Genomic DNA, 25,415 nt, shown 5'->3' with positions numbered 1-25,415 from the left:
ATAACTAATACCTTCATGCTTCAGTGTGTGAGGCATTTTAAAGTTTTTCCATACGCTGATTTAATTCTCCTGATACTCTTACACAGTAGGTACTAACGTGATTCATTTTATGTATGAGAGTAATACAGGCCCAAGGGGGTCAACCTGCCTGTACTTGCAGAGCTAAGTGGGGTGAGACAGGATTTGACCCAAAGCCTGCACTCATGGAGGTCTGCTCTCCACCGCCACAAGTCACCTAACACCGTTCAATGGGATTTTCTCCAAAGGAAGCTGGAGTTGTGATTCAAGGGTGGCAACAGAACTCTGTTTTCAAGCAGAACCGTAAAGCTGGGTGGTGTGTGGTGGCAACATTCTGCCGTGAGAATGAGGATGTGAAGAACTCAGGGACAGAGAGGTAAATAAAGTAAATGCAAAAGGAGGACTAGATGACAAGGGAGTGGCAGGAGAATACCACTGCTGGCGGCAGAGCAGCACTGCATTTGCTCCTTCGCTAAAAGCCTTTGAAAGCTGAAAGCCCTTGCACTTAAAGGAACACACCCTGGCTCCACATGATAAATTCTTTCTTATTGAACATAGCACAAAATTTTATTACTTGCAATCATAAGAATCAGAACTCATCAGAACTGATAAATCAAATGAGAGATTTGGTTCCTTGGCCTAAGATGACTTGATAAAACCATGCCAAAATATTCACAATGTATATCTATAATTTAGAAATATCTGTACTGATTCTATTGTCTCCATGTCTAGCATATGGGACGGCTTTTTCTTTTTTTTAAAAAAAATTTGACTTCCTTGATGAAATTTACATGCCAAACAGATAAGGAGGAAGTAATTACAGAATGCTTACCCTCATCTCCCATTTATAGAACACACAGACCATTGCTCTGAGCAAGAGCTCCTCACCTTTGCTGGCACAGTGGTGCTATTTTAGTATCTGTCAGTTAAAAATATCAGTCCACTGCCAACATAGTATAGCCATGTGTTATCTGGTTAAGCAGCCTTTGTTAAAGGGTGCTTGAAAATTGATCAGTGTCCTACTGACTGATCAATTTTCTTACAGAGACACTGGGACTTCAAATATCTAGATGCAGAACAAGGGAAAGCCGAAAAAGTTTATCTCTTCTCCATTATACTCTTGATATCTACCCTTCCCATTCAAGTTACCACCACAGTAATCTTTCCATCTCCGTAAGATGAGAAGCTCTACAGTAATTTTCAATGTATGTCACTTACTTTTCCCATAAACTGTAGAATTGTTTCTTCCTAAGTACTATAACTGAATCCATCACTACAACTACTCAACAGATACAGACTTCTCCACTCACACTGGCACTGTCAAGCGTCTAAGGCCAGACACCTTTCAACTCTTTCCACCTGCACTGTTCTAATGCCTTTCAGAAATTTTCCCTCATGACCAGTGTGGTCCTCACCTGTGCATTACTGCCAGCTCAGTGCTGATGTAATTGATCCCATCTGCTCAGCAGATGGTTTGGCTGACACACACTCCCTCCTGTTGGTTCTACCTCGCCCTGCCCCATCCTGACGAGTTGAAGCCTAAGATATTTTGCACCATCTTCAGGGCAGAAGGCTTCAAGTTTCCTGTAGACTGGTATGCTGACAGTGATTCTCTCATCAGGTAGAGTAATTCATCAGGATGACCCAACTGGTCCATTTTCTCTTTTCCTCCCCCTTCCATCTGCCACATGGCTATGGTGCCTTATCTGCTCATTCCACTCCTTCCTGCAGACCTCCTCCAACAGAACAGTCCTTCCCTTATTAGAAAGGGAGACAAACAGCAACCCCTCTAACTGTGCAAAGTACTTTACAAGCGCTCTTTTTTTGGTCTTTTTTGTTTGTTTGTTTTCGGTACTGGGAATTGAACTCAGGACCTTGTGCTTGCCAGGCAGGCACGTGTGCCGCAGAGCTATATCCCCAGCCCCCAAAGTGCTCTTATTTAATGCTCACAGCGATCCACTGAGGAAGTACTATTATGTTCCTTATTTTTCACAAGAGGAAACTGAGGCTTAGAGAAACCAAGTAATTTCCTGTAAAGTAGCAGACCCCAAACTTGAACTGAAGATCAGGTAACTTCAAAGCCCCCTAAACATGTGTCAGTCTCCCACTCTTTTTGCAGCTGTGCCCATGTCAGAAGGGCCCCACCTTCTTCCTCCAGCTGCCAGCACCCTGTAAGGCCTCAAAGCTGAAACTCTGAGCTTGAACAGCTCTGGGGGGCTTCTTCCACAATGCTCAATCAGCGATAACTATTCTCCACTTAGTCCTAACCCTAAAATAGCAAAGAACGCCCTCATGAATATTGATTTTGCCTCTCTCACACCACTGTGAGAGGTCTTTGAAGGGCGGGGCATTCTACTGGCGACCAGCACCTGTATTCACCCAAAAACGCTTGTAATACTACACACTGGCCCTTACTGACATCTACGCAAAAGCAACGTCCCTTTCATAGGCACTTTATAGATTAAAAAGTTGAAATAATTTAACACAATATAAATTGACATTTAACCTGAACACTACCACAGTGCACACTTGTAATTAGGCTGGTCATTGTTTACACATTAAAACACACATTTTAAATTTAAATATACATGAAAAGCCTCCTTTGAAGCTCAGTAAATGTGAAGGTGCAATCTTTCCCTTTTACTTACACCAGTCAGGTATTAAAGTGGCTGCAAATGGCAGTGGAAGTAGAGAAGAAAGCTGGCCATTCTAGTTGGACACAGACAGATGTGAGGAAACTTCAGAGGTTTCAGGCCCTCATCTGTTCTCAAGAGATTCTTGTGTGAGTGCTGCTAGCAGGGTAAAGATCTTTCTTGTATGGATGTGGGATGGTAATCTCTCTACCTTTTTTCCTTTATTTTTTTCTTTTTGCTTGTTGAGAGGGGGTTCCACTAGGTAGTTCAGGCTGGCCTCAAACTCATGGGAATCCTCCTACCTCGGCCTCCCGAGTGCTGGGAGTACAGGTATGTACCACCACGCCTGGCTAAAAATTTCTTTAACAAAAAGTGTTATTATATAGCCCAGGCTAGCCTTGAATTCATGATCCTGCATTAGGCTCCTGAGTTACAGGTGTGTACCACCATACTCAGTTGTATATTCTTTCATTTTTAGGGTATCAGTGGGGTGTGGTTGTATTTTTCAAAGAATGAATGGAAAGATTTCTGAAATCATCTTAGTGGTTCATGATCATCCTTTACACAATTAAACAGACGAATGGGTGCAAATCTTGACTATACAACAATAACAGGTACTGGTAAGTCAAAATTTTCTTTCAGTCTCACGTTTGTAACAGCCAGCAACATATTTTTTCTAACGTTCTTCACCAAAAACATTAGAAGCCACAAGGCTACTTTTGAACCAAAATGTGTCCATAAAAAAAGAACTTCATCTAAGAACCATTGTGCTTAATGGGATTTTTACCATTCAAGAAATCAAAATACTTCCCATTATAAAATAATATTTAATTACAAAAAATATTTAATTATTCCGTCCTAAGCCTCTAAATGCCCTTCAGAATAATAATCCTAAACCTAAAAAGTATTTATTAAATTAGCAAGAGCATAATTTGCTGCAAAGTGCAGAAAAACTCAGAATGAGAAATGGTCAATTTTATATTATGGAAAAGTAAAAATTATAGTACTTTCATACGATTTGAAGAGCTCATCTCAAACAAAGCAAAACATTCAATATGCAATTCAATATAAAACCGAAAGTAAATGATAAAGCTGGGCATGGTGATCATGTCTGTAATCCCAACACTCGGGAGGCTGAGGCAGAAGGATTACCACGAATTTGAGGCCAGTCTGGGCTACATAGTGAGTTCAAGGCCAGCCTGAACTACAGTGAGATACCGTCTCAAAAAAAAAAAAAAAAAAAGCATTTTACTATTTTCCAGATGAACCAAAACCAATTATCACCTCCAAAAGACTATTTTAAATTTCAAATCTGATAAAGGAATTTCTTTTTTCTTTTTTTTCCGGTACCGGGAATCGAACTCACGACCTCGCGTTTGCCAGGCAGGCACTGTGCTGCTGAGCTAAATCCCCAGCCCAAAGCTCTGTCTTATTCATCTTTTTTTTTTTCCCATTACCAGGAATCCAACTCACGATCTTACACTTGCCAGGCAGGCGCTGTGCCGCTGAGCTAAATCCCCAGCCCTAAAGAAACTTTTTTTTGCGGTACTGGGGATCGAACTTACGACCTTGTGCTTGTCAGGCAGGCGTTTATGCCACTGAGCCATATTCCCAGCCCTGATATAGGAATTTCTTAGAAAGTTATATAACTAAACACTTTGACACCAAAACCAGCGATGGTGAACCTTTCGGCGCTTTCAGTGTTACAAACAGCTTGCCGCACCATGCATGCCATAGGCTCAGCACCACTATTAAGACTATTCAAAAGTTCGGTATACAAGCTGGGTGTGGTGGCACATGCATGAAATCCCACTTGCTCTGGGAAGATGAGCTAGGGGGATCTCAAATGCAATGCCAACCTAGTCCAGTTGGGGAGACCAGGTCTCAAAACCTAAAAAAATAAAAGGGCTGGGAGTACAACTGTGTCAAAGCCCCCTGAGTTTGATCCCTAGTACTAAGAAAAAATAGAATATAATGAATCCCTATTTGAATCTCATTTCAACAATTACCAACACATCACTACCAAACCCACAACTAGGTCCTTCTTATTGCCAATATTTCATCTGTAAATATTCAATACACACCTCTAGGCCACCCTTTCAAGAAACAATCATAATATTATTGTTATAGGCAGCTAAGTTAGGTAGAAATATTGTGGGCAGTTAGACATGGCTGGGTCCTCAAAAGAGCCAGTACAGAAGACAGGATACATTGTACCTGTGAAGGAAGTACGCGTGTTGAGCCCCAGACCTCAAGACAAAAGATGAAAGGGAGGCACCCATATACTTCCCCTCCGGATAAACAACAGTGATTGATATTCTAAATAGGTATCTACCACCTTGAGAAAGCTAGGAAGAGCCACTGACCCAACCACGCCAGGAAAAGCCCTTGTTGTTTCCTGCCCCCTTGCAGTGTGACTTGCTTCCCCATTTGATCCCCACTTAATCATGATTACCTGAGCAATTACACTTGTAACCTTACTGGTTGACCATAGTTTTGCCCCACCTCACGCCCACCTTGTGATTTCCCATTTTTTCTAACTTGGACCCACCTCACCTCATGGTTTTGCTCTATAAAAATCTCTTGAAAAGGCAGGTTCCTCAGCAGCCCACTCTGGACCCCTTCTGTCTCTCTCTGGAACAGAAGCTTTCCTTTCCTAATTAATATATTCTGCTCTTAACCTCTGTTGTTCTTAGAAATCATTCTTTAATTTTAGAGAACACAAACTCTCACTGGACATCTAGCAGGCTGAGAGTTCCTTTCCCCTATATCATTATTACATAAAAATTAATTCTCTTAATATTGTTAAATGACTAGTAGCCAAATTTCCCTATTTTATAGATGTCTCAAATCAGTAGCAAAACAGGTTGACAGACTGCATCTGGTTGCTATAACTCTTTTATGAATCAAACTATGGATTGAACCCTTTTTCCTTATTGCAATTTATTGCTTGAAAAAACTGTCGTACAATTTTTTTAGATTCCAGTGCCTTAAAATAAAAGAAATATAGTTTCATACTGATAAGGTTAAATCGTTATGACATAATATTCCATCCTACAATGAATGAGTTCTTTCAATGAGTACTATTAAATATAATGAACAAGATGGTATGTAACTACAGTAACTTTCCCAACAGGTATGGATCACTGCCTTTAACTCAGTAGGCCTCATTAGGATGGTATCTACAGAGAAGAACAACAAATACTTGGAAGCACTTACTTTTCTCTATTAATACCAGGACACACACTAAGACCCCTAAAGAAGGATAAAAGTATTTTACAGATATTAAATCAAAACTAAAATAGTGCCAGAAGGTATTTGTAAAATAGTTCTTTTTAGTAATATGGTAATTTAAGGTCCTGAAAACTATTTCATTTTTTATTAGTTCAATTTGCGAAGATGTTTTGGCCTACAGAAAGATATCTTCCACTTCAAAGAGACTAAGCTATACACATGTAAATGCAGACAGTCTCACAAATAATCTATACACGCATACAAGGCAAACACTTGAGACAAAGTGATATTTGTTACTATAAAGCTCCTCTACACTTTGCTACATATGAAAGCATTAGTCCACAATCTGAAATGTACCGCTGATGTGTAACTATGTTTAAGTATGTAAATAAATCTTTGAAAACCTGTAGACCTGGCTGTAACACAAAGCCAGTAGCAGTACTTTAACTTTAATTCTCAGGAAGCTATGCCTCGATGGCTACAGGAGTGTTAGAGAAAGAACAGCCCCAGTGTAGTGTTCAACGTGCCACCTACCAGAGACCTGGGCTTGCTGATGGCCACGAGACTAGTGAGGAAGTCTTCATCGTGCAGCTGGCTGAAAACATGGGCGTCATAGGCTACCATAATGGAGATTTCTTCCATCATCTTGCCAGCTGGCTTTTCCACAGCAGCAGCTGCTGCCCCCGCTTCCACACCAGACAGACTATCCAAGGAAAAATGCCACTGCAGCTCAGTGCCAGTGCGTACACCCACCTGAGTTCAAAGGGGGCTGAGTGTCCAACATCCAGAAAGAAAAGGAGAGAGCGGGGAAAGAAAAGCAGCTGCTATCACAGGCGATTCACCTCCAATAGAAAACCAAAGGAGGCTTCTTATCTATGTAGGAAGTACACCCTATAAACACCTTCTGCATTCTTAACACAGCAGATGGAAAAATTTAGCTTTTGGAAATGTTCAACTTGAAAAAAGAAAAAGAAGTTTTCTAAACAGAAATATCCTACATCAAAACTCAAGAACAAAACAAAAAATTGATTTATGCTATGTTCTTGGTAATAAAAATGTTTGTAATGATTCGTGGTCTTCAGCATTATTTATACAAAAATTCTTGGAGGAAAAATATTTTCTTAAGTCTCTTAGTTTTTTTTTCATATTGTTAAAAAATAAAGACAACTATTTTAATTTTTCAGAATTTATACAATTCTTTGTATATTAAAGTTTTTCTCTTGAAGTATGAAAAAAAGAGTATTTTACCCTGAGTATTTCTTTTAAAAAAAAAGCACCAAAATATAAAATGAAAGAACTCATTGACATTATCAATTAGTAATCATTTTCCTTTCTTCCTCTAAAAAGAGAAACCACAATTATTTTATATAGAACTTAAGTTTTCTGTTGTTAGAAAGTTAACAAGGGTCTCATTTATAAACTCTTTTTCTTTCATAGATAAATGGTCTCTTTTATTTTCAAGGTTCTAGGTTTCTTTTAATTATAAATTCTTTTAATCAGTAGGCATGCATGAACTGTCTGTTAATGCCTTAGCCAACGGAAGTTTTTAACGTACAGCTAGAGACCATCAATGAACCTCCATGTTTCCAGACAAAAAGTCTGAAAGCTGCCCACAGTTATTACAAAACCGCCTCAACTGCCAGTGTATATAACATATACTCGTTGCATGGGGAAAGTACTAAGCAAATAAAAAAGTAGGGAAGACATAAATGTCCTCTAAAAGTGCTTCATTCAATATTCCAAGTTAAGCCAAAGGTCTCCCCTGCTTTTCAGAGATGACACTGCAGTACTACGAGAAACATTTCTTGTATCAAAATTCAATTTGGTGATGCTGGTCTAAAATCAAAAGAAATACATCTACTAACTAGAAATCTTAGTCTTCACCACCAGTAACAGGCTTGTGTTGTCTAAATTTGTTTGTTTTTCAAAACACAAGTAAAACTCAATGAATTCTATAATATCTATTTTCCCACATTTCCCTGCGGTGTCTTCCTTTTCCATGGATTGACAAGATTACTACTAAACTAGTACTTTGGGCCGTTTCAATAGGAGCATTTTGCAACTCCCAGAGCATTCTCGACTATAAGTACTTGCACATGCGTGGAGACAAAACATCCTATTGCTAGGAAACAAGTAAATCTAATAGGCTTAAACAAAAAAATGCAACATTTTAAATAAATCCAAGATTAAAACAGCAGCAAATTATGTTTGATCCTTGTTGGAGCCAAAAAAAAAAGCATTTTTACTTCATTTTGGCCCACAATGCAGCTTTGTGTTTTTAATGTGCTTTAAGCATCATTTTATTAAAAAAATTTTTTCCCCAGCTCACTGATCTTAATACTGACTAACCCTGTAAAAATTAAATGATAATCAGAAGTCAAGGCATTATAAGGCATCCAGGCAGTTCATACCTTTTAAATTCTGTTTTATCTTTTCAGTAGTACTTTAAAAGAGACTGTGAACCACTTCATATATTCATTAGCACCAGAAGATTTCAGATTTATCTTGCAGCACTGCTGTCTAGAAGTGAAAGCAATTCCTGCTTTCATATTTTCCTTCGCTACAGCGGCTCCGTGCTTCCGCGCTGATATCTGAATACGGTGCACTGACAAAGACACCTGTTGTGAAAGGTAAAGAAACTACTTCCCATAATGCCTTACTCCCTGCTGGCAACCGCCCAGGGGCAAACAAGAATTATAACAGCACAGAGCACTTGCCTCCCTGCCCTGGGAGAGCACATTCTGTGTAACAATAGGTAATCTTCTTGGGTAAGAAGAACACCTATAAATCAAGAAAAAAGCACCAGGAAAACAGTATCAAATAGTGACTGAGGTGCTCTGGATTAAACTCATAAAAACATTGAAAGCATTAGAATACAAGAGCACAATACATTTTTAGAACAATCAAAGGCTGTAAGGATAGTTTGATTTTAAACAAAAGATGACAACTTCAAATAATTAAGTCCTTTTAGGATTCTATACAAGTTCCTAGACAAATATTTTTTAAAAGCTTCTGACTCATTACCTTCAAAAAAATTGTTCTACTAGCCACAGTGGTTAGACTCCTAACATTTCTAACTCCAAGTGGTCCTCCATCTTAGCCAATCATGCATGCATTTTCATAAATAGGGCTTCTCCAAGTTTGATTTGTGATCGCCATTTTTACCACCCTTAATATGTTTCTTAAAATACATTTTACTTTCAGAGTCCAGGAAGGAAAAATTCCCCTTCCCCCTTATAGAATTAAATGCATGACTGTGGTTCCAACAGAAAGCCTGCTCTTTGAAACCTGATGATCTATTAGAAAAATTTGTTCCTGTACTGATTTTTTTCAAAGACATTTTTCTCTGATCTCAGAAGTAACAGCTAAAGAACTACCCTCCCTAACTTCGGCAGCTGCTGTTCACAGTCACGTTTACATGCAGCCCTCTACTCTCTGGCCAGACCTTCTCACTACCCCAGAAGACCATGATCCCCCAAGGGTTGTTTACACCCCAAGTCCGCGACAGTTCTCTACTTCACACCAAGCAACGGCACTGGGGGAAAGGGCACAGGGCTCAAGAATTACCTGAGATGGAGGTTATGGGGCGGCCACCACCATTTGCTGCTACAACACTAGGAGAGCACAGTATACCAGACAGGCAACAGAACCTGAGGCCCTTGGGGTACGGAGCGCTGGCCCCCAGTGTGAGCAGGAACTAGCTAGCTGTCTGTCCCAGGGCAAGTCATTTAACTTCCCTAGGTTTCAGTTTCCTCGTGGTCATGTAAATTGAGAGGGACAGGCTAGACTGGTGGTTTTCAAGGAGTGCAAGAGTGAAAGGCAAAGTGACTACTTCCACCCACTAAATAGCTTTACAGGGGCTATTTGAAGGTAGTAATACAGTACCTTCTTAATCGCTATTAGAATAAAAATCAATGGCTGGGGACTTAGCTCAGCAGCACAGCGCCTGCCTGGCAAGCGCAAGGTCATGAGTTCGATTCCCGGTACCGGAAAAAAACCAAACCAAAAAAAAGAATAAAAATCAAAAGGTAACATTAATGCTAGAAATTAAGGAAGTTGCCCTAGTGTTGCTACAATGCACCTCAAGGAATGTAATCTACTTTGTACCTGCGTTGTGGTTTTCTAATATCCACTCTTTCATCTAAGAAAGAGGATTCAATGACAACAGCTACTCTTCTCATTAGTTATATCACAATTTATAGTCTTTCTATTCAGAGGTCAAAATACCTATTAAAAAATTTTCAAAAGTCCTTCAGGGCCCAGGGATATAGGTCAGCAGCACAAGTGTCTGCCTGGGAAGAGGAAGGTCCTGAATTCAATTCCTGCTACAAAAAAAAAAAAAAAAGTATTCCTGGATCTTTTTATGTATTTTTTTTGTAACTCTGTATATTGAACCCAGGACCCTGCATGGAGCTACACCCTGCCCATTTTAATTTTTCATTTTATATCACAGGCTAGGTTCTAACTTGTGATTTTCCTGCCACAGCCTCCCAAATAGCTGGGATGACAAGCATGCACCACCATGGTGGCCAAATCTTACAAGAAAAAAATTATTTTGGGTACTGAGGAGTGAACCCAGTATCTCTGCATGAGCTACATCCTTAGCCCTTTTAAATTTTTTTATTTTGACACAGAAGCTCTTCTTGGCTGGGCTCTAATTTGTGATCTGCCTGCCTCAGCCTTTCAGAATACTGAGATTACAGGTGTGCGCTAATGTGTTTGGCTTTAGGACTGTAATTTTTACACAAAACATATTTGGTTCCTATTAAATAAGTGTCACAAATAATATATCCTAGTCTTCAGAGAACCTCTATTCTCAAGTGTCAAATTTAGAGAAAGCCAGAATAAAAATTTTAAAAAGCCTCAATAAAATGTAGTAATTTTTCTATTTCTGTATTCTCCCCAGACGAAGCAAAGTCAAGTCTTTCTGTTATGGGACCACTATGTTGTTATCCAACAGTTAAAGGCAAAATGCACTAAAAAACAACCCCACCTCATAAAACATGATCCCTCTCTATGGGAGTGGCTGTCAAGACCCTTGCCCCATGGCTCAGATTCTGCTTCTGGACGAGTCTCATCATGACAGCCATAAAGTCAGGCTCAGGTGGTAAGGAGGACAAAATACCAGGATGGAGTTATGGTCTAGAGGATGGTAAGGTCTCCTGAATCCCCTGCGTGTACAGCAGAGCTCTGTGGAAGCTTCCTCTTGCCCCAGTGAACCTCATCTTATTATTCATGAATAGCCTTGCACACATGTTACTGTATAACATGAACGTTCAGTAGTCACAACCGCATGTTACAGCAATCTCCAAAATCACAAAATGTTCACAGTGCTGACCCTGAAATAAAGAACTATAAGAAAGACAATATTCTATTAGTGCTTTTTAATCAAAGAAAACCAATACTCCAAGCAGGTCCATATCTATACTAGGAATGTACATTACAAAACCCAAGCGCTCTAAGTGGGAGAACAAAAGATAAAGTAAGATGTGAATGAGAAACCCTAGAAGAAGTAACAGGGAGAAAGCTTTTCAGAGCATTTTGGATTTGGGGATAGTCTAGTAACACCTGCTGAATTTTTACAATGGAAAAGAATAGCAAGTAAAAAGATAAGTGAAATCTTAGCTCTCTTGAAAATTATGCAAAGGTAAATAAAGAAAACCATTCTTCTTGTGTTGAATTCTGACCATTCAGCTCATTATCTTTCCTATCTTTGCTAACTATTGCTAGGCAAACTCAAAACCTCACAAAACAGATTTTTTTAAAAACTCCCCAGTATTAAGCTAAGGAAAGAAAAGCCCGTGTGATTTAAATACTTGCTCACCAGATAGCCTGGATATCTTACTGCCTTACTTACATCTCACTACAAAGAATGATGGTGAGGCAGGGCCAGAAGATGAAATTATAGCTGTAACTCTCTACCAATTCAGCTTTTTACCTCAGTTATAATACTAAAATCCACAGCCAACACAGTCAAATTAAACTTTACCTAACAAACAAAAAATGTGAGTCAAGTGCTCCCAAGCATTTACTGATACTTGCTATTACCCAAAATGAGGGCAGTTTCAGACCCATCTACAAAGGAACAGGGCTCCGCCTTGTCTCATTGAGCAGAGAACACAATGAATTCTCCTTACAAGTAACGGCCTTAATTTCTAAGGGAGTCATGGCATTTTAAAGATCGCATTAACAACCAAATCAAAGCATCCCACGAGGCGTATTTATCTTTTCAGGAGATCAGAAGGCAGGGCTCGGAAAGGCAGGGGGGTGACTCAGGTGCTCCCTGTCTCATGTCTTCCTCCCAGCCAGAGGCCTCTCTTCCCGCGGCCCTCAGGGCTCTGCAGCGGGTTGTACACAGGCGGCTTACAGCAGCTGACTTGGCGAAAATCCTGCAGTTAAACCCTGATGGATCGAACGGCACGCGGATTATATCTTAGTCTTTTGAAAAAAGCAATCCGGGATTTACTAACACTTGCAATGTATGTGGGGAGTCAAAGAATTTACACTACAGTATATTTAACCTGATTATATGAATTAATATTTTCTAAAAGTTTTTAAGGATAAAATAATAGCTAGAAGTCTAATATATGTGTATTCTCTTTCCTGTTTTTTTTTTAAAGTAGTATTTAGTAAATACTACGTATGTCCTAGACACAGAATCGCATCTAGCATTCAAAATGTAGTATAAGCATCCCTGCTTTGTAGATAAGGTAATTAAATTGGAGAAGTTTGGTGATTTGATCTAATTCTAACAGCCAGAAGGAGAATTCATATGATTCAAAACAGGTGTGTCTGGCTGTAACCAGCATGCCCTTCACTATTAAAGGGTGTTAAGTGAAGGAAGTGAACTTATACCAGAATGGGCCAAGAGCCAAATGCTACTTCTCAGACTTTTTCTCTCTCAATTTCCCATACAGACCCACATACGTTGCAGAATATAAAAAAGACTGTCTGTTAAATAATACAATTAAGGCAGGTATGGAGATCCACACCTGTAATCCCAGCACTCAGGAGGCTGAGGCAGGAGGGATGCTACAAATTCGAGGCTAGCCTGGGCTATTTAGTGAGCTCAAGGCAAGCCTGAACAATATAATAAGACCCTGTTTTGAAAAACCATAGATACATAGACAGACAGACAGAATTAGTGATGTAGGTCTGCAACAGAATGAACTCCTTCTGCAGACAATGGAATCTTCATGAGAAAAGGATTTCAAAGGCAGATTTGAATAGGCTGAAGGTGGGTTTCAAATACCAAGGCACTAGGTTTAGCATATGAAGCATGGAGGCCAAGGGCATTCACAGAGAGTATAGGATCTCCGCCTTTCCAGCTTCCAGTTTTGCCATCAGAGGAGGGAAGCACAGCACAGTGGTTCCTCATGGTCTCTGTAGTTCAGAGTGAGCCAGTCCACACCTGGCTCTACTGCTCACTGGCTGTATTAACTGTCTTAGTCTGCTTGGGCTGCTACTGTCATAAAATACCACAGACTAACTGATTCATAAACAGTAAGAATTCACTTCTCACAGTTCGCATGCTGGGAAGGCCCAGGTTCAAGGTGCTGCCAGATTTGGTGTCTGATGAGGGCCTACTTTCCAGTGCACAGAGTCTGTCTTCTCACTCTGTCCTCACACGACAAAGGGGAAAGGGTATCCCTGGGTCTTCTTTGTAAGGCTACTACTGTAACCTCATTCAAGAAGGCCCCACTCTCACAAATGAATCACCTCCCGAAGTGGGTTAAAAGGTCGACATACAAGTTTTGAGGAGACACGTTCAGTATATAGCAGTGACATAAGCAAATTGCAATGCACTCTTAGTTTTCTCATCCACAAAATGAGAAAATAATGACCAGCATTGACATTATGAGGAATAAAAAGATGATGCACGTAGTTACAGCACCTGGTTCTGATAATGATTAATGATAGTTGCTGTTATCAATATTCATAAAAATGATATCCGGGGGGCAAAATCAACCACCAAAAACTGAATAGAAGATGGAATTATAAACTTTAGGAACTGGGTGTGGTGGTGCACACCTGTAATCCCAGCACCAGGAGGCTGAGGCAGGAGGACTGCCATCAGTTTGAGGCTAGTCTGGACTACACAGTGAGATGCTGTCTCAAAAAAACATAGAGGAAGACAGAAAAAGAGAAAGAGAGAAAGGAAAAAGAAAGAAAACTTTACAAATAGGGTTTTGGGTGGCATTCTTAGTATATAAGAATAAAACAAATGCTTCCATTTTGTGGGGTTTTTTTTTTTTTTTTTGGTTTTTTTGAGGCAGGGTCTCACTATACAGTTCAGGCTGGCCTTGAACTCACTTTGTAGCCCAGGCTGATCTCGAACTCCCAACAATCCTCCTGCCTCAGCCTCCTGAGTGCTGGGATTACAGGCATGCACCACCACGCCCAGCTAGTTTTTGTTTTGAGGACACTGAAATTGACAAAAATTTTTGGAAAATATCCCAAAAGCATTAGAAAAAAGCAAAAATAGATAAATATGTACACCTATCAAACTAAAAACCATCAGCACAGCAAGGGAAACAATCATGAAATAACCCACAGGAAATGGGAGAAGACACTGGCAAACTATATATTTCACAAGGGATTAATACTCAGAATACACAAGGAACTCAAATATGAACAGCAACAAATAAATAACCCAACTATAAAATGGGCAATAGACTTAAATACAGATTTCTCAAAGGAAGACACACAGATGGTCAACAAGTACATGAAAAAAAAGAAAAAAAGAAAAGCTCAACATCACCAAACATCAAGAAAACGCAAATCAAAACCACAATGAATATCACCTTATTCAAGAATGGCTTCATCAAGAACACAGCAGATACCAGGTGCTATTGAGCATGTAGAGAAGGGGAGGCTTTGTACCCCATTGTTGGAAGTCAGGGGAGCCACTAGAGAGACATGGAGGTTCCTCAGGAAACTAAAAATAGAACTCCCACACAATCCAGCAATCCCGCGACTGAGTACAGGTCCAAAGGAAATGAAATCAGCAGATCAAAGAGACAACTGTATTCTCACAGCAACTGTGCACTGTTCACAACTAAGAGGTGAAACAGCTAAGTGTTCCTCGTGTGATGAACGGATAAAGTAAATGTGCAGGACATACATAATAAAATACTATGCAGTACTGTAAAGAAAGAAATCTCGTCATTTGTGACAACATGAATGGAGCTGGAGGTTACGTGTTAAATGAAACAGGCTGAGCACAGAAAGACAAGCAGTGCATGACCTCGCTCGTACACGGAACCTAAGAATGCTGCTCTCGTAGTGGCTGGGAGGAGAATGTAGTTATTGGAGGCTGAGGAGCTAGGGGTAGGAAGGGATGAGGAAGGACTGATCAATGGGTACTAAGTTATGCTTAGAGTGAGAAGTTCTGGTGCACCCAATAGGGGAGCTACAGAGAATTCTGTGTCATATTTCAAAAAACTAGAAGTTTTTTTGGGGGCGGGTGTGGTGGTGATGGTACTGAAGATTGAACACAGACTTCCACAGTGAGCTATATATCCTCTGCGCTTTTTAGCTGTTTTTTTTTTGTTGTTGTTGTTGTTGTTGTTTTTGTTTTTCTTCCGGTACCAGGAATCAAACTCACGACGTTGCGCTTCCCAGGCAGGCACTGTGCCGCTGAGCTAAATCCCCTGCCCCCCTCTGCCCTTTTAATATATTTTTTTTAAAAATTTGAGATAGGGTCTCCCTAAGTTTCCAAGTTACCCAAGTGGAGCTTAAATTTGTGATTCTCTCAGCCTCAGCCTCCCAAAGTGCTGAGATTACAGGCATGTACCACCACGTCCAGCAGAAATCATTTTAAATATTTTTAGCATAAAGAAATGATAAATGTTTGAGGTGACAGATGTATTTAACATGACTTCAATACTGTAACATGTACACAAACATCAAAACATCACATAATACCCCATTGGTATGTTTGCGGTTTTCTTTTTTCTCTTTTTTTTTGGTGTTGGGATTCAAACTCAGGACCTTGCACTTGACAGGCAGGTGCTATACCACTGAGCTATATCCCCGGCCCAACCATTAATATATATAATGTTTATGATTTCATGAATCCATTTTTAAAAGTTAAAAAAAAAATCCAGGAGGGATAAATAAAAGGTGTCACATAACGCCAATCTATCAGTTTTCTCTAAGCAATTAAACCTTCCTAGACATTGTTTCAAGAGCAGTTTAGTGATTTACATGGGCCTTGTCAGAAATGACTGAGACATGGAAAAGGAGGTAAAAGATTGATAATGGGGTGGGAGCAATCTCCTACAGTTCTGTTCTGCGAACAGAATTTAATCAATTACCTCTTTGAAAATTGAGCAATTGTGAACAGAACAGGCAACACAGACAGCATCTGTTGTACAATGTTATTCATCTCTTGTAACCTGACCAACAAAACGCCATTACTATGGACTATCAAGTGCGAACAAATAATTCTTCCTTATAATTGCATTATAATACTGTTTTACACTGTCCATTTGTATCTTCAGAGGCAGACGAAACATCCTATGAGGTAGTTTAGAGTAGCAGCTTATCCTGAAGATTAGAATGAACCAGTAAACTTATAATCCATTTCATTTCAAAGCTAACAAGTAGTTTGAATTAGGACTGAATGGGAACAGAGGAGAGAAATAAAATATATTTAATGTCTGCTGTGCTGGGCTGGGAGCTTTACAGACATTGTTGTTTTAGTTGTTATGCAATACCATGGGGCTGGTTTTATTACTGCCATTTTATAGAAGAAGATACCTGCCGTCTGAGTTTAAATAATGTTAGATCAGATCAACAGTAAACCAGAGCTGTGATTAGTACCAGAAGTGATAATAAAAACTCAGGATTTTTCCCATCTACATCAGGCTCAACATAAGATGAATGCAAGAGAGAAGAAAGGAGATCCAATTCACTATTTAATACTCTACTTCCTGAAAAAGAAGCTTGTAAATTTCCAAAGCTGCGTTCTGTACTTCTCTTATCATATACTAAAAATATGAACTAAAAACTAGTATCATATCCAACAGTTGTGGGGTTTTTGTTTTGTTTTGTTTGAGACACAGTCTCACCATGTAGTTCAAGCTGGTCTTGAACTCACCATGTAGCCCAAGCTGACCTTGAACTTGAGGGGATCCTCCTGCCCCAGAGTCCCAAGTGCTGGGATTACAGGCAAGTGTCATCATGCCTGGCTTTTCTAATAGTATTATTTTTAACGCATTTGCAAATATAAAGAAAACTAAGGCAAGTTACCAATTTCTCCTCAAGTTACTAATGAGTACATTGTACAAAGTAACAGTCTGTGATATAACACAAAGTATCATGTGGATTAAGACAGCAGTTTTGTTTTGTTTTGTTTTTGGGGGGGAGGTTGAGATAGGATCTAGCTAGTAGTTCAGATTGGCCTTGAACTCACTAGGTAGCCCAAGCTGGCCTTGAACTCACAGGATCCTCCTGCCTCAGCCTTAAGAGCTAGGATGACAGGTGTGCACCACCACACCAGGTCTGAGGCAGCAATTTTTGAATGACCCATCAGTAGTAGCTTTCATGATGTGACAAAAACTGGTTTTTATGGGGCTGGGGATTTAGCTCAGCGGCAAAAGCGCCTGCCTGGCAAGCGCAAGGTCGTGAGTTCAGTTCCCGGTACCGGAGAAAAACCAAAAAAAAAAAACAAAAAAAACAAAACCCAAAAACTGGTTTTTATGTTTGTTTTAAAAGTAATAATAAGGGCCAGGATTGTAGTTCAGCTCCACAGCACCTTCCTGGCAAGTGCAAGGCCCTGAGTTCAATTCCGGCTACCAAAAAAAGGGAAAAAAGTAATAGTGAATTGTCACTAAGCATGGTGGAACATGCCTATAATCTCAACACTTGGGTAACTGAGGCAGGAGGATCACAGGAATTCGAAGCTAACCTGGACAACATAGTCAGTTCAAAGCCACCCCAAATTATATAGTGTGATCCTGTGAACAAAAAAAAAGTAATAGTAAGTTACTTAATTGGCTAATAATAAAATAATGAAAAAGTCTTCATAATTTTGAAACAGTGGTCATAGTAACAGCAGTTGCAATACCTGAATATGCTAATTTCATTAATTGGAAAGACTTTAGTTTTATGTTACATCTAAAATACTTTCTATAGAAAGACAGATACATATGGAGCAAGGGTAGAGAGAAGGGGCAAACTTTATTAAGTTTAAACCCTTTGAACATTAGTATGTTAGTATATCTATCAATCTGTTCGCCATCCTTCATCTCTCTCAAACACATACATCTCTTAAAAGATTATCTTTGCCCACACACTACATTTCTGTCAGATAACTTACACATAACCACCTTTAAATTTAACTCTAGTTAACGTGCATTGTTTTCTTTACATAAAGGCTGATAATATGAATAAGATGTGAATACCACGCATATAGTTTTATGGATTGTAGTTTCTACATGAACTTTATATTAGCTAATTGAAGATGAACTGTTCTATTATTATAGTTACTGTAGCTGAGTAATTCAATATTGCTTAAAATACACACACTTTATTTTATATTAGTGTAATGTCTCCTGAAAATATTCTACTTTAAAAAAGAGAACACTACTGGTATGTGTAGAGAGAGGAATTAACCATTATGTGAAATAATATCTTAGGAGTTCTTTCCTAGGAAAGAAAATAAGCTGTGTATTTACCTGAAGCATCTCTACAACATACAATTTGAAAGCAGTAATGGAGTTTCATTTAAAGCCAAAAGTTCTTTTTGAGGCCAGGCATGATGGTGCACATATGTAATCCCAGCACTCAGGAGGCTGAGGCAGGAAGATCACTGTGAGATTGAGGCTATCCTGGGCTACCTGGTGAGTTCAAAGCCAGCTTGAACTGCATGGTGAGACCCTGTCTCAAGACAAAAACAAAATTCTCTTTGAAGCCCCACAGTTTCTTTTGCATGTAGACATCCCTAAGACTATTTATATAAGTTTCTTGTGCTCCTTTTACTGTTAATATTTCTTCCAAGTCGTCTTTACCTTTTTGACATCACAAAATACAAGGGGAATGGTGAGCAAACTTACTGGTACATATTTTGGTTTTACTCCATAACAGTTAAGCAGAAGCTTAGTGAGGAAAATAGGCCACAGATGTAGAACAATAAGGACTCTGTGTGTCCTAGTGGGAAGACATGACCCTCAGACAAGTGCACACACCCAGGCACAGAGCAGCCTGAGGCACACTGCAGTGTAACAGCACCACGTCCACCCCACGTCTGCAACAGCGCAGATGACTCTACCAAGGGACTTCTGGTCAAATGTCCAAAAAAAAAAGCTATCAGAAGTAATGTCAACCACTTGAATTTAATCTCTAACCAATCCCCTCTTTAATTACCTTAAGATATGGCCTCTTTTGAAAAGTTAGTTTAATGTTAAAAAGCAAGACTATAGAATTCTATATACAATGAATTAGATAATGGCTCTTTATCCAACATATTATCATTGATAGGGTATTATGTTAGAAAAGCAAATCATGAACACAGCAATATTACCATAAGATTGAAGGGAGAAAAGAGATGCTCCTGTTTTATAGACTGTGGTTTTCGTTTTTGCTGCAAGTGACTCAGGAATAAATTAACTACAACAAATGCAGAAATCAGCTGGGCTTTTGGACACACATCTTTAATCCCAGCACTCAGAAAGCTGAGGCTGGAGGATCCATGCGCGGTTCCCAAGTACAAGGTTTCCCTGGGCTACAGAGGTACTTTAGGGCAATCTGGACTACACCTAGAAATCATATCTTAAAAAACAGAAATGAAACAGAAAGGAAGGAAAGAAGGGAGGAAGGGAGGGAGGAAAAATTTCTTGGTTTTGATGACCAATACCCAAAAGACAAATTTAATAACCCTTCAAGTCTTTACTAGGTATAGACCTACTAGTTATTTAGGTAGTTGCTAACCAACATTCTCTTCTGTAGTACTGAAGTATATGAAATTAGCAGGTTTTCATGAAAAGATAAATTGAATGAAAAATTAAAGAACACCAGAAAGGGAAAAAGCATTAATTTGCTAAGTAGGCTCCAAATTTAATGGCCTCAGCAGTCGTGATTAAGCAGTTTTTTCTGCTTGCACCGAATGAGATGATACTTTAGCACATTAATATTTTAACTGTATTGCAGTAGTGATCATAACATGCCTATACACAAAAGCCTAATTTTTTTGAATACCTTAAATCACATCAGGATACTCCAGTTATTACTGCTAATTATGATATTCATAGATTCTGTTCTCTAAAAGTATTTTCCTCCTATCACCAGCTGCAGAGTGTATCACAATCTGAGTTTGTGCTTAAATAAAAATCTTATTTTTGTAATATGAAAGTATAAAGCTATGGTTTCATGATCAGTGTAGAAACTACTAGATCCCTTTTTTTTTGGCGAGGGGTTCTTTCTGAGACAGGGTCTTGCTATGCAGTCCAAGCTAACCTTGAGCTCACTTTATAGCCCAGGCTGGTCTCAAACTTGCAACGATCCTCTTGCCTCAGCCTCCCAAGTGCTGGGATTACAGGCATGAGACACCACGCCCAACTTAGATCTTTAATTTTTGACAAGGGCACCAAGAATACTTAACAGGGCAAGGATAGTCTCTTTAATACATGGTGCCAGGAAAATAAGATCTTCCTGTGCAAGAGAATGGAATTTGACTCTTACCTTAAACAATCAGAAAAATTAACTTGCCTGTAATCCCAGCACTCAGGAGGATGAGGCAGGAGGATCACTGTGAGTTCGAGACCAGCCTGGGCTACAAAGTGAGCTCAAGGCCAACCTGAACTGCATAGCGAGACCCTGTCTCAAAAAGACAAAAAAAAAAACAAAAAACAAAACAAAACAAAAAAACAAAATGACACAGATTAAAGACTTAAATATAAGACCTGAATGTGCAGAAATTTTAGGAGAAAACTTCCTTTATATTGCCTTGGAAATGTTTCTGGATACGACACCACAAACACAGATCATAAAAGCAAAAACCAAAATGTGACTACAACACATTAAAAAGCTTCAGAATAGCAAAAAAAAAAAACAAAACAAAACAAAACAAAACAAAACAAAACAAAAAAAACATCAACAAGGATGGGGATGTAGCTCAGTGGCAGAGCACCAGCCTGGCAAGCATGAGGTCCTGAGTTCAATTCTTGGTATATAAAAAAAGTCAACAAAATGAAAAAGAATGGGAGGAAATACGTGCAAACCAGTTATCTGATGGATTAATAACCGAAATATGTAAGAAATGCATACTACTCAATAGCAAGAAAAAACCCCTGGATTATAAAAATGGACAAAGGACCTTTGAATAGACATACAAAGAAGACACACAAATGGCCCATAGTAAAGTGTTCAGCATCATAAATCATCAGAGAAGGGGCTGGGGATTTAGCTCAGTGGCAAAGCGCCTGCCTGGCAAGCGCAAGGTCATGAGTTCGGTTCCTGGTACCAGAGGGGGAAAAAAAAAACCATAAAGCATCAGAGAAATGTAAGTCAAAACCATGAAATACTATTTTATACCTACTGGGATGGCTACTGTCATGAAAAAAAGGCTGAGTATTGGTGAGGATATGTAGAAAGGGAATCGCTGTACAGTTAGTGGGAATTTAGACTGGCCCAGCCACTATGAAAAAGTATGGAGTTTCCTCAAAAAATTAAAAATAGAAATACTGTACTACATGACCCAAAATTCTACTTCTAGGTCTATATCCATAGGAAAGGAAATCAGCATCTTCAAGAGACATCTGCACTTCCATGTTGACTAAAGCCAATATATGGTAGCAACCTGAGTGTATGTCAAAGGATGAATGGATGCAGAAAATGGGATGTGTACATTTTTATGTGAGGGAATACTATTTTTTTAAGTCTTTTTTTTTTTTTTTTTTGGTCATGAGCTTACTGATAGTTTTATAATGAAAAAAGTTGAATTTGTAATAAATTCAGAAGCTAGGCAATATGGCACACACTTGCAGCCCCAACACTCTGTGAGGCTGAGTGAGGAAATATTATTAAGCCCTCAAAGAAGAAGAAAATCTTGCTATTGAGACACAGTACAGGCACCTGGAGAACATTATGCAAAATGAAATAGGCAGGTACAAAAAGGCAAGTAGTATATGATCTCAGTTACATACACAACCCAGAAACATCAAATTCATAGAAGTAGAGACTAATGTAGTGGTTGCCAGATACGAAGAAGGGTGTTAGGAGTAGAGAGATGTTGGTAAAAGGGCACAAATTCTCACTTCTAAGATGATTAAGTTCTGGGGACATAATGCACAGCATGACAACTATAATACTGTGTTGAAGTTTGCTAAGAGAGTAGATCTTAAATATTCCAGTAGACACACACACAAAATAAAAAGTAATTATATATGAGATGTTACTTATTAACTCGACTGTAGTAATCATTTAACTACACATACATATACCATATCAGTTATGTAAATCTTAATATACACAATTAAAATTTGTTGATTATACCTCAATAAAGCAGAGAGGCGTACTATTAGATCCCTATTTTTTTTTTTTTTGCAGTGCTAGGATTGAACCCAGGACCTTACATGGTAGGCAAGCGCCTTCCCGTAGAGCTGTACCCCCGGTCTCCCAATATTTGATCTTTAATGTCAGCATTTTGGAATGACAACTCTTTAAAGATCTTACTATGTCAGCTCAATGAGTAAACAGGAATGTTGTTCAATCTACTGGGTATAACAATGGAAACTCATTAAAGAGTCAGTAGGCAAATAGCTGAAGGGAAAATGACTGCAGAATTTCAAATGCTGTGGGAGAAAAGAGACAGGAAGTGGAATATACAGTTTCATCATTTTGGAAGAATCAAGGGAAAATTCTCCATTCTACCTCTCTACTTCTCCCCCTTTCTCCTTTCAATATTATGTTGAAAGCTATAAAATGGTGCCAGGGTACAACTGCCAATTCCCCTATTCACTAAATGAATTCCTCTCCTAAGCCGTTTTTTTTTTTTTTTTTTTTTTTTTTTTTTTTTTTACTTTGAATCAAATTCATGTTGAACAAGCTCATGAGTTCAGCTTTAATAAATGAGGCTGGAAAAAAGCACCTCCATTTGTGATGACTATCCTGGAGAAGAAGTAGAGTTCTTGGGTATGGAGTCTAATCGTGTAATAAGGCACTGTATTAGTTCTGCAACCAACACACCAAGCGAGCTTAGCTAGGCAGCTTCTGTAGTTTGAAATGGCAACACTGGACTAAATGCTAGGTCAAGTCTACTTTAATTAGACTTCACGTTTAAGTATGTTGCTATATAAGAATTGTTATTTATGAAAAATTACCTTGTCTTTAAATCTGCTCACCTGGAACACTTATTACCAGACACTGTAGTAGGTTTTTGGTTTTTTTGAGTGCTTTCCCTTCTTGGTTGCCCATACTAGTAACAATGGTTTTAGACCAACTCAGAAATTCATTGTAGAGGTCAATAGTTCAGTAGAAGTAAAAGCCCAAGAGAGAGTCACAAAGCAGTACATGCTGAGATGCATGGCTGTACTATGAGATCTTCATGACTTTTATTTTATTTTCATGACCTACAGGATTTTTATCAATAAGCTGTAGAAATAAGATAAAATTTCTACACATAATGAAAACAAAATATATTAACCCCAGATCCTCCATGTGCATACATATATATACACAGACAAACCCAAAATATTAGCTCCACATTCTCCATATCCATATCCATATATATATATAAAAATATAAATATATATATATAAACCCAAATTCCTTCTCATCTCAGTCAGTTTTAAATTTCACTGGGCATGGTGGGACACTCCTGTAATTCACCATTTGAGAGGCTGAGGCAGGAGGATTCCATGAGTTAAAGGTCAGCCTGAACATAGCAAGACCCTGCCTCATTTAAAAAAAAAAAAAACCCAAAAACCATTTTCTTATTTGAGCCCTTCTTTTCAAATGCCATGCTGTATTTGGGAGTGTCTTCTTTCTCAAGAGCCTGTGTCTTAGCCAGTCATGTTGATGCATGCCTATAATCCTAGCACTCTGGGAGGCTGAGTCAGGAGGATTGCAAGTTTGATCTTAGCCTGGGCAACTTAATGACTTAGTTAGACCTGTCTCTAAAAAGAACTGGGAAGTAGCTCCAGGAGAAGGCTCTGGGGTTGAACTCCCAGTACTAAAAGGAACAAAAATTTAAAAAGAGCTTGTGTCTTTAACAGGTGGAGAAAATAAGGCCCACTAAAAGTAGAATGTTTACTTCACAATTTTATAAAATCACAAGTGGAATTCAGACTCATGAGGTAAGAGCAGGACAGGATTTCCGGGGTTCTTTAGCTCAACTGCTTATGTGCTTATGTCACAGGTCCCAAGTCACAAAGCTGTTCTATTCAGTGGCAAAATTAAGAAGGGAATCAGCCCTCTTGACTTGTAAGCAAGGCCTTAGGGAAGCTAAAAGCACGACTTGCGTTTGGACTGTGTATGGAATCCAGTTATTCCTAGCACTCCACAGCCAAACTATGGGGACTAACCCAAGTGAGAAGGAGCTTCCTGTGGGCCCCTTTAGATTGGAGAAGATGCTCTAGGCCTGAGGGGGTCATGAGAGTGACCACGTGGCTGGGTGGCTAAGACTTGCTATTGACCCCAGAGCAAGGCCAGAAATGGGCTGGGCTTTACTACTAGAACACAGAACCTGGGCTCAATGGTAATTTGACTCCCTACACTTACTATAAAATCAGCACAACTTAGGTCACTTATTCTCTTTATTGAGAATGTCACAGGGAAAATATACCTGAAAAGAGAATGGGACAGAAAAGAAAGAAGAAGCACTTTGAAAGCATTTTTAAAAAGGGGTGCACTTACACTGAGTATACTACAGTGATAATTTTTAAAAGGCCAGAAGTCTTATTTCAAATTCACTGGTAAAATCTATAAATATATCTCTCATTTCCTGGTTGCTTAGGCCATTAAGGGTCTAATCTATTTCCTGAGCTGAAACTAGCTAATGGAAAAATATTTAGAATAGTAATCATCCTCTGAGATGGGCATTTAGTATCTACTCACCCAAATCATATTCTTGCTCTTAATTCCCTTCAGTAATTTATATAGTTTCTAAAGAAATCATCTTATTCTTACAACGAAAGTAAATCTTGGTGACATGACAAGGTTCCCATACTCCTCGTGCTTTAAGAATAAGGACACGTTTGGACCGGCGACTCACTCCCGGCCTCGTGGTTCCCCAGAAGGAGGGCTTCCGGCGCACAGGGAGCCACGGGTGGGGAGCGCCAGTCTTCTGGCTGGCTAGCTTCCTGCCTGCTGGCTCCCGGAGGGTGGGCCCCCAGCACATGGGGAGCCATGTGGCGGCGAGCGCTATTGCGCACCGGCCCTTAGGCCGGCCGCCGCCGCTCAATTGGGATCTATCATGACACAGAGAAACAGTGACACAATTGGCCCACCATGGACTGACTGCAGTTGCCCACCCACAGATGTGTGTGAATCATTGAAACTTTGAACAACCCCTGTGAATATATGCCA

The 25,415-nt window shown here is 39.3% G+C and overlaps 1 protein-coding gene across 9 annotated transcripts in view; it reads right to left on the bottom strand.

Annotated features, from left to right (window-relative positions):
- Rabgap1l (RAB GTPase activating protein 1-like) overlaps positions 1–25,415 on the bottom strand; it is a 598,504-nt gene that overhangs the window by 79,208 nt on the left and 493,881 nt on the right. Inside the window, exons 1-3 of one of the 9 annotated variants that reach the window (XM_005374891.2) lie at positions 9,453–9,593; positions 8,297–8,503; positions 6,420–6,588 (exon numbers count right to left, since the gene is read on the bottom strand). The exons of 4 other annotated variants lie outside the window; for them this stretch is intronic. In XM_005374891.2, the coding sequence (XP_005374948.1) occupies positions 6,420–6,530 (111 nt within the window). In that variant the 5' untranslated portion in view covers positions 6,531–6,588; positions 8,297–8,503; positions 9,453–9,593. Of the gene's footprint in view, positions 1–6,419; positions 6,655–8,296; positions 8,504–9,452; positions 9,594–25,415 lie in introns of those variants that run through there. 4 more of the 9 variants (XM_005374889.2, XM_013520892.1, XM_013520898.1 and 1 more) reach the window with 4 other exon arrangements.

The sequence above is a fragment of the Chinchilla lanigera genome, unplaced genomic scaffold, assembly GCF_000276665.1.
Source record: "Chinchilla lanigera isolate Chin_1 unplaced genomic scaffold, ChiLan1.0 scaffold00005, whole genome shotgun sequence".
Lineage (NCBI taxonomy): Eukaryota > Metazoa > Chordata > Mammalia > Rodentia > Chinchillidae > Chinchilla > Chinchilla lanigera.
This window is presented reverse-complemented; position numbering and strand designations above follow the sequence as displayed.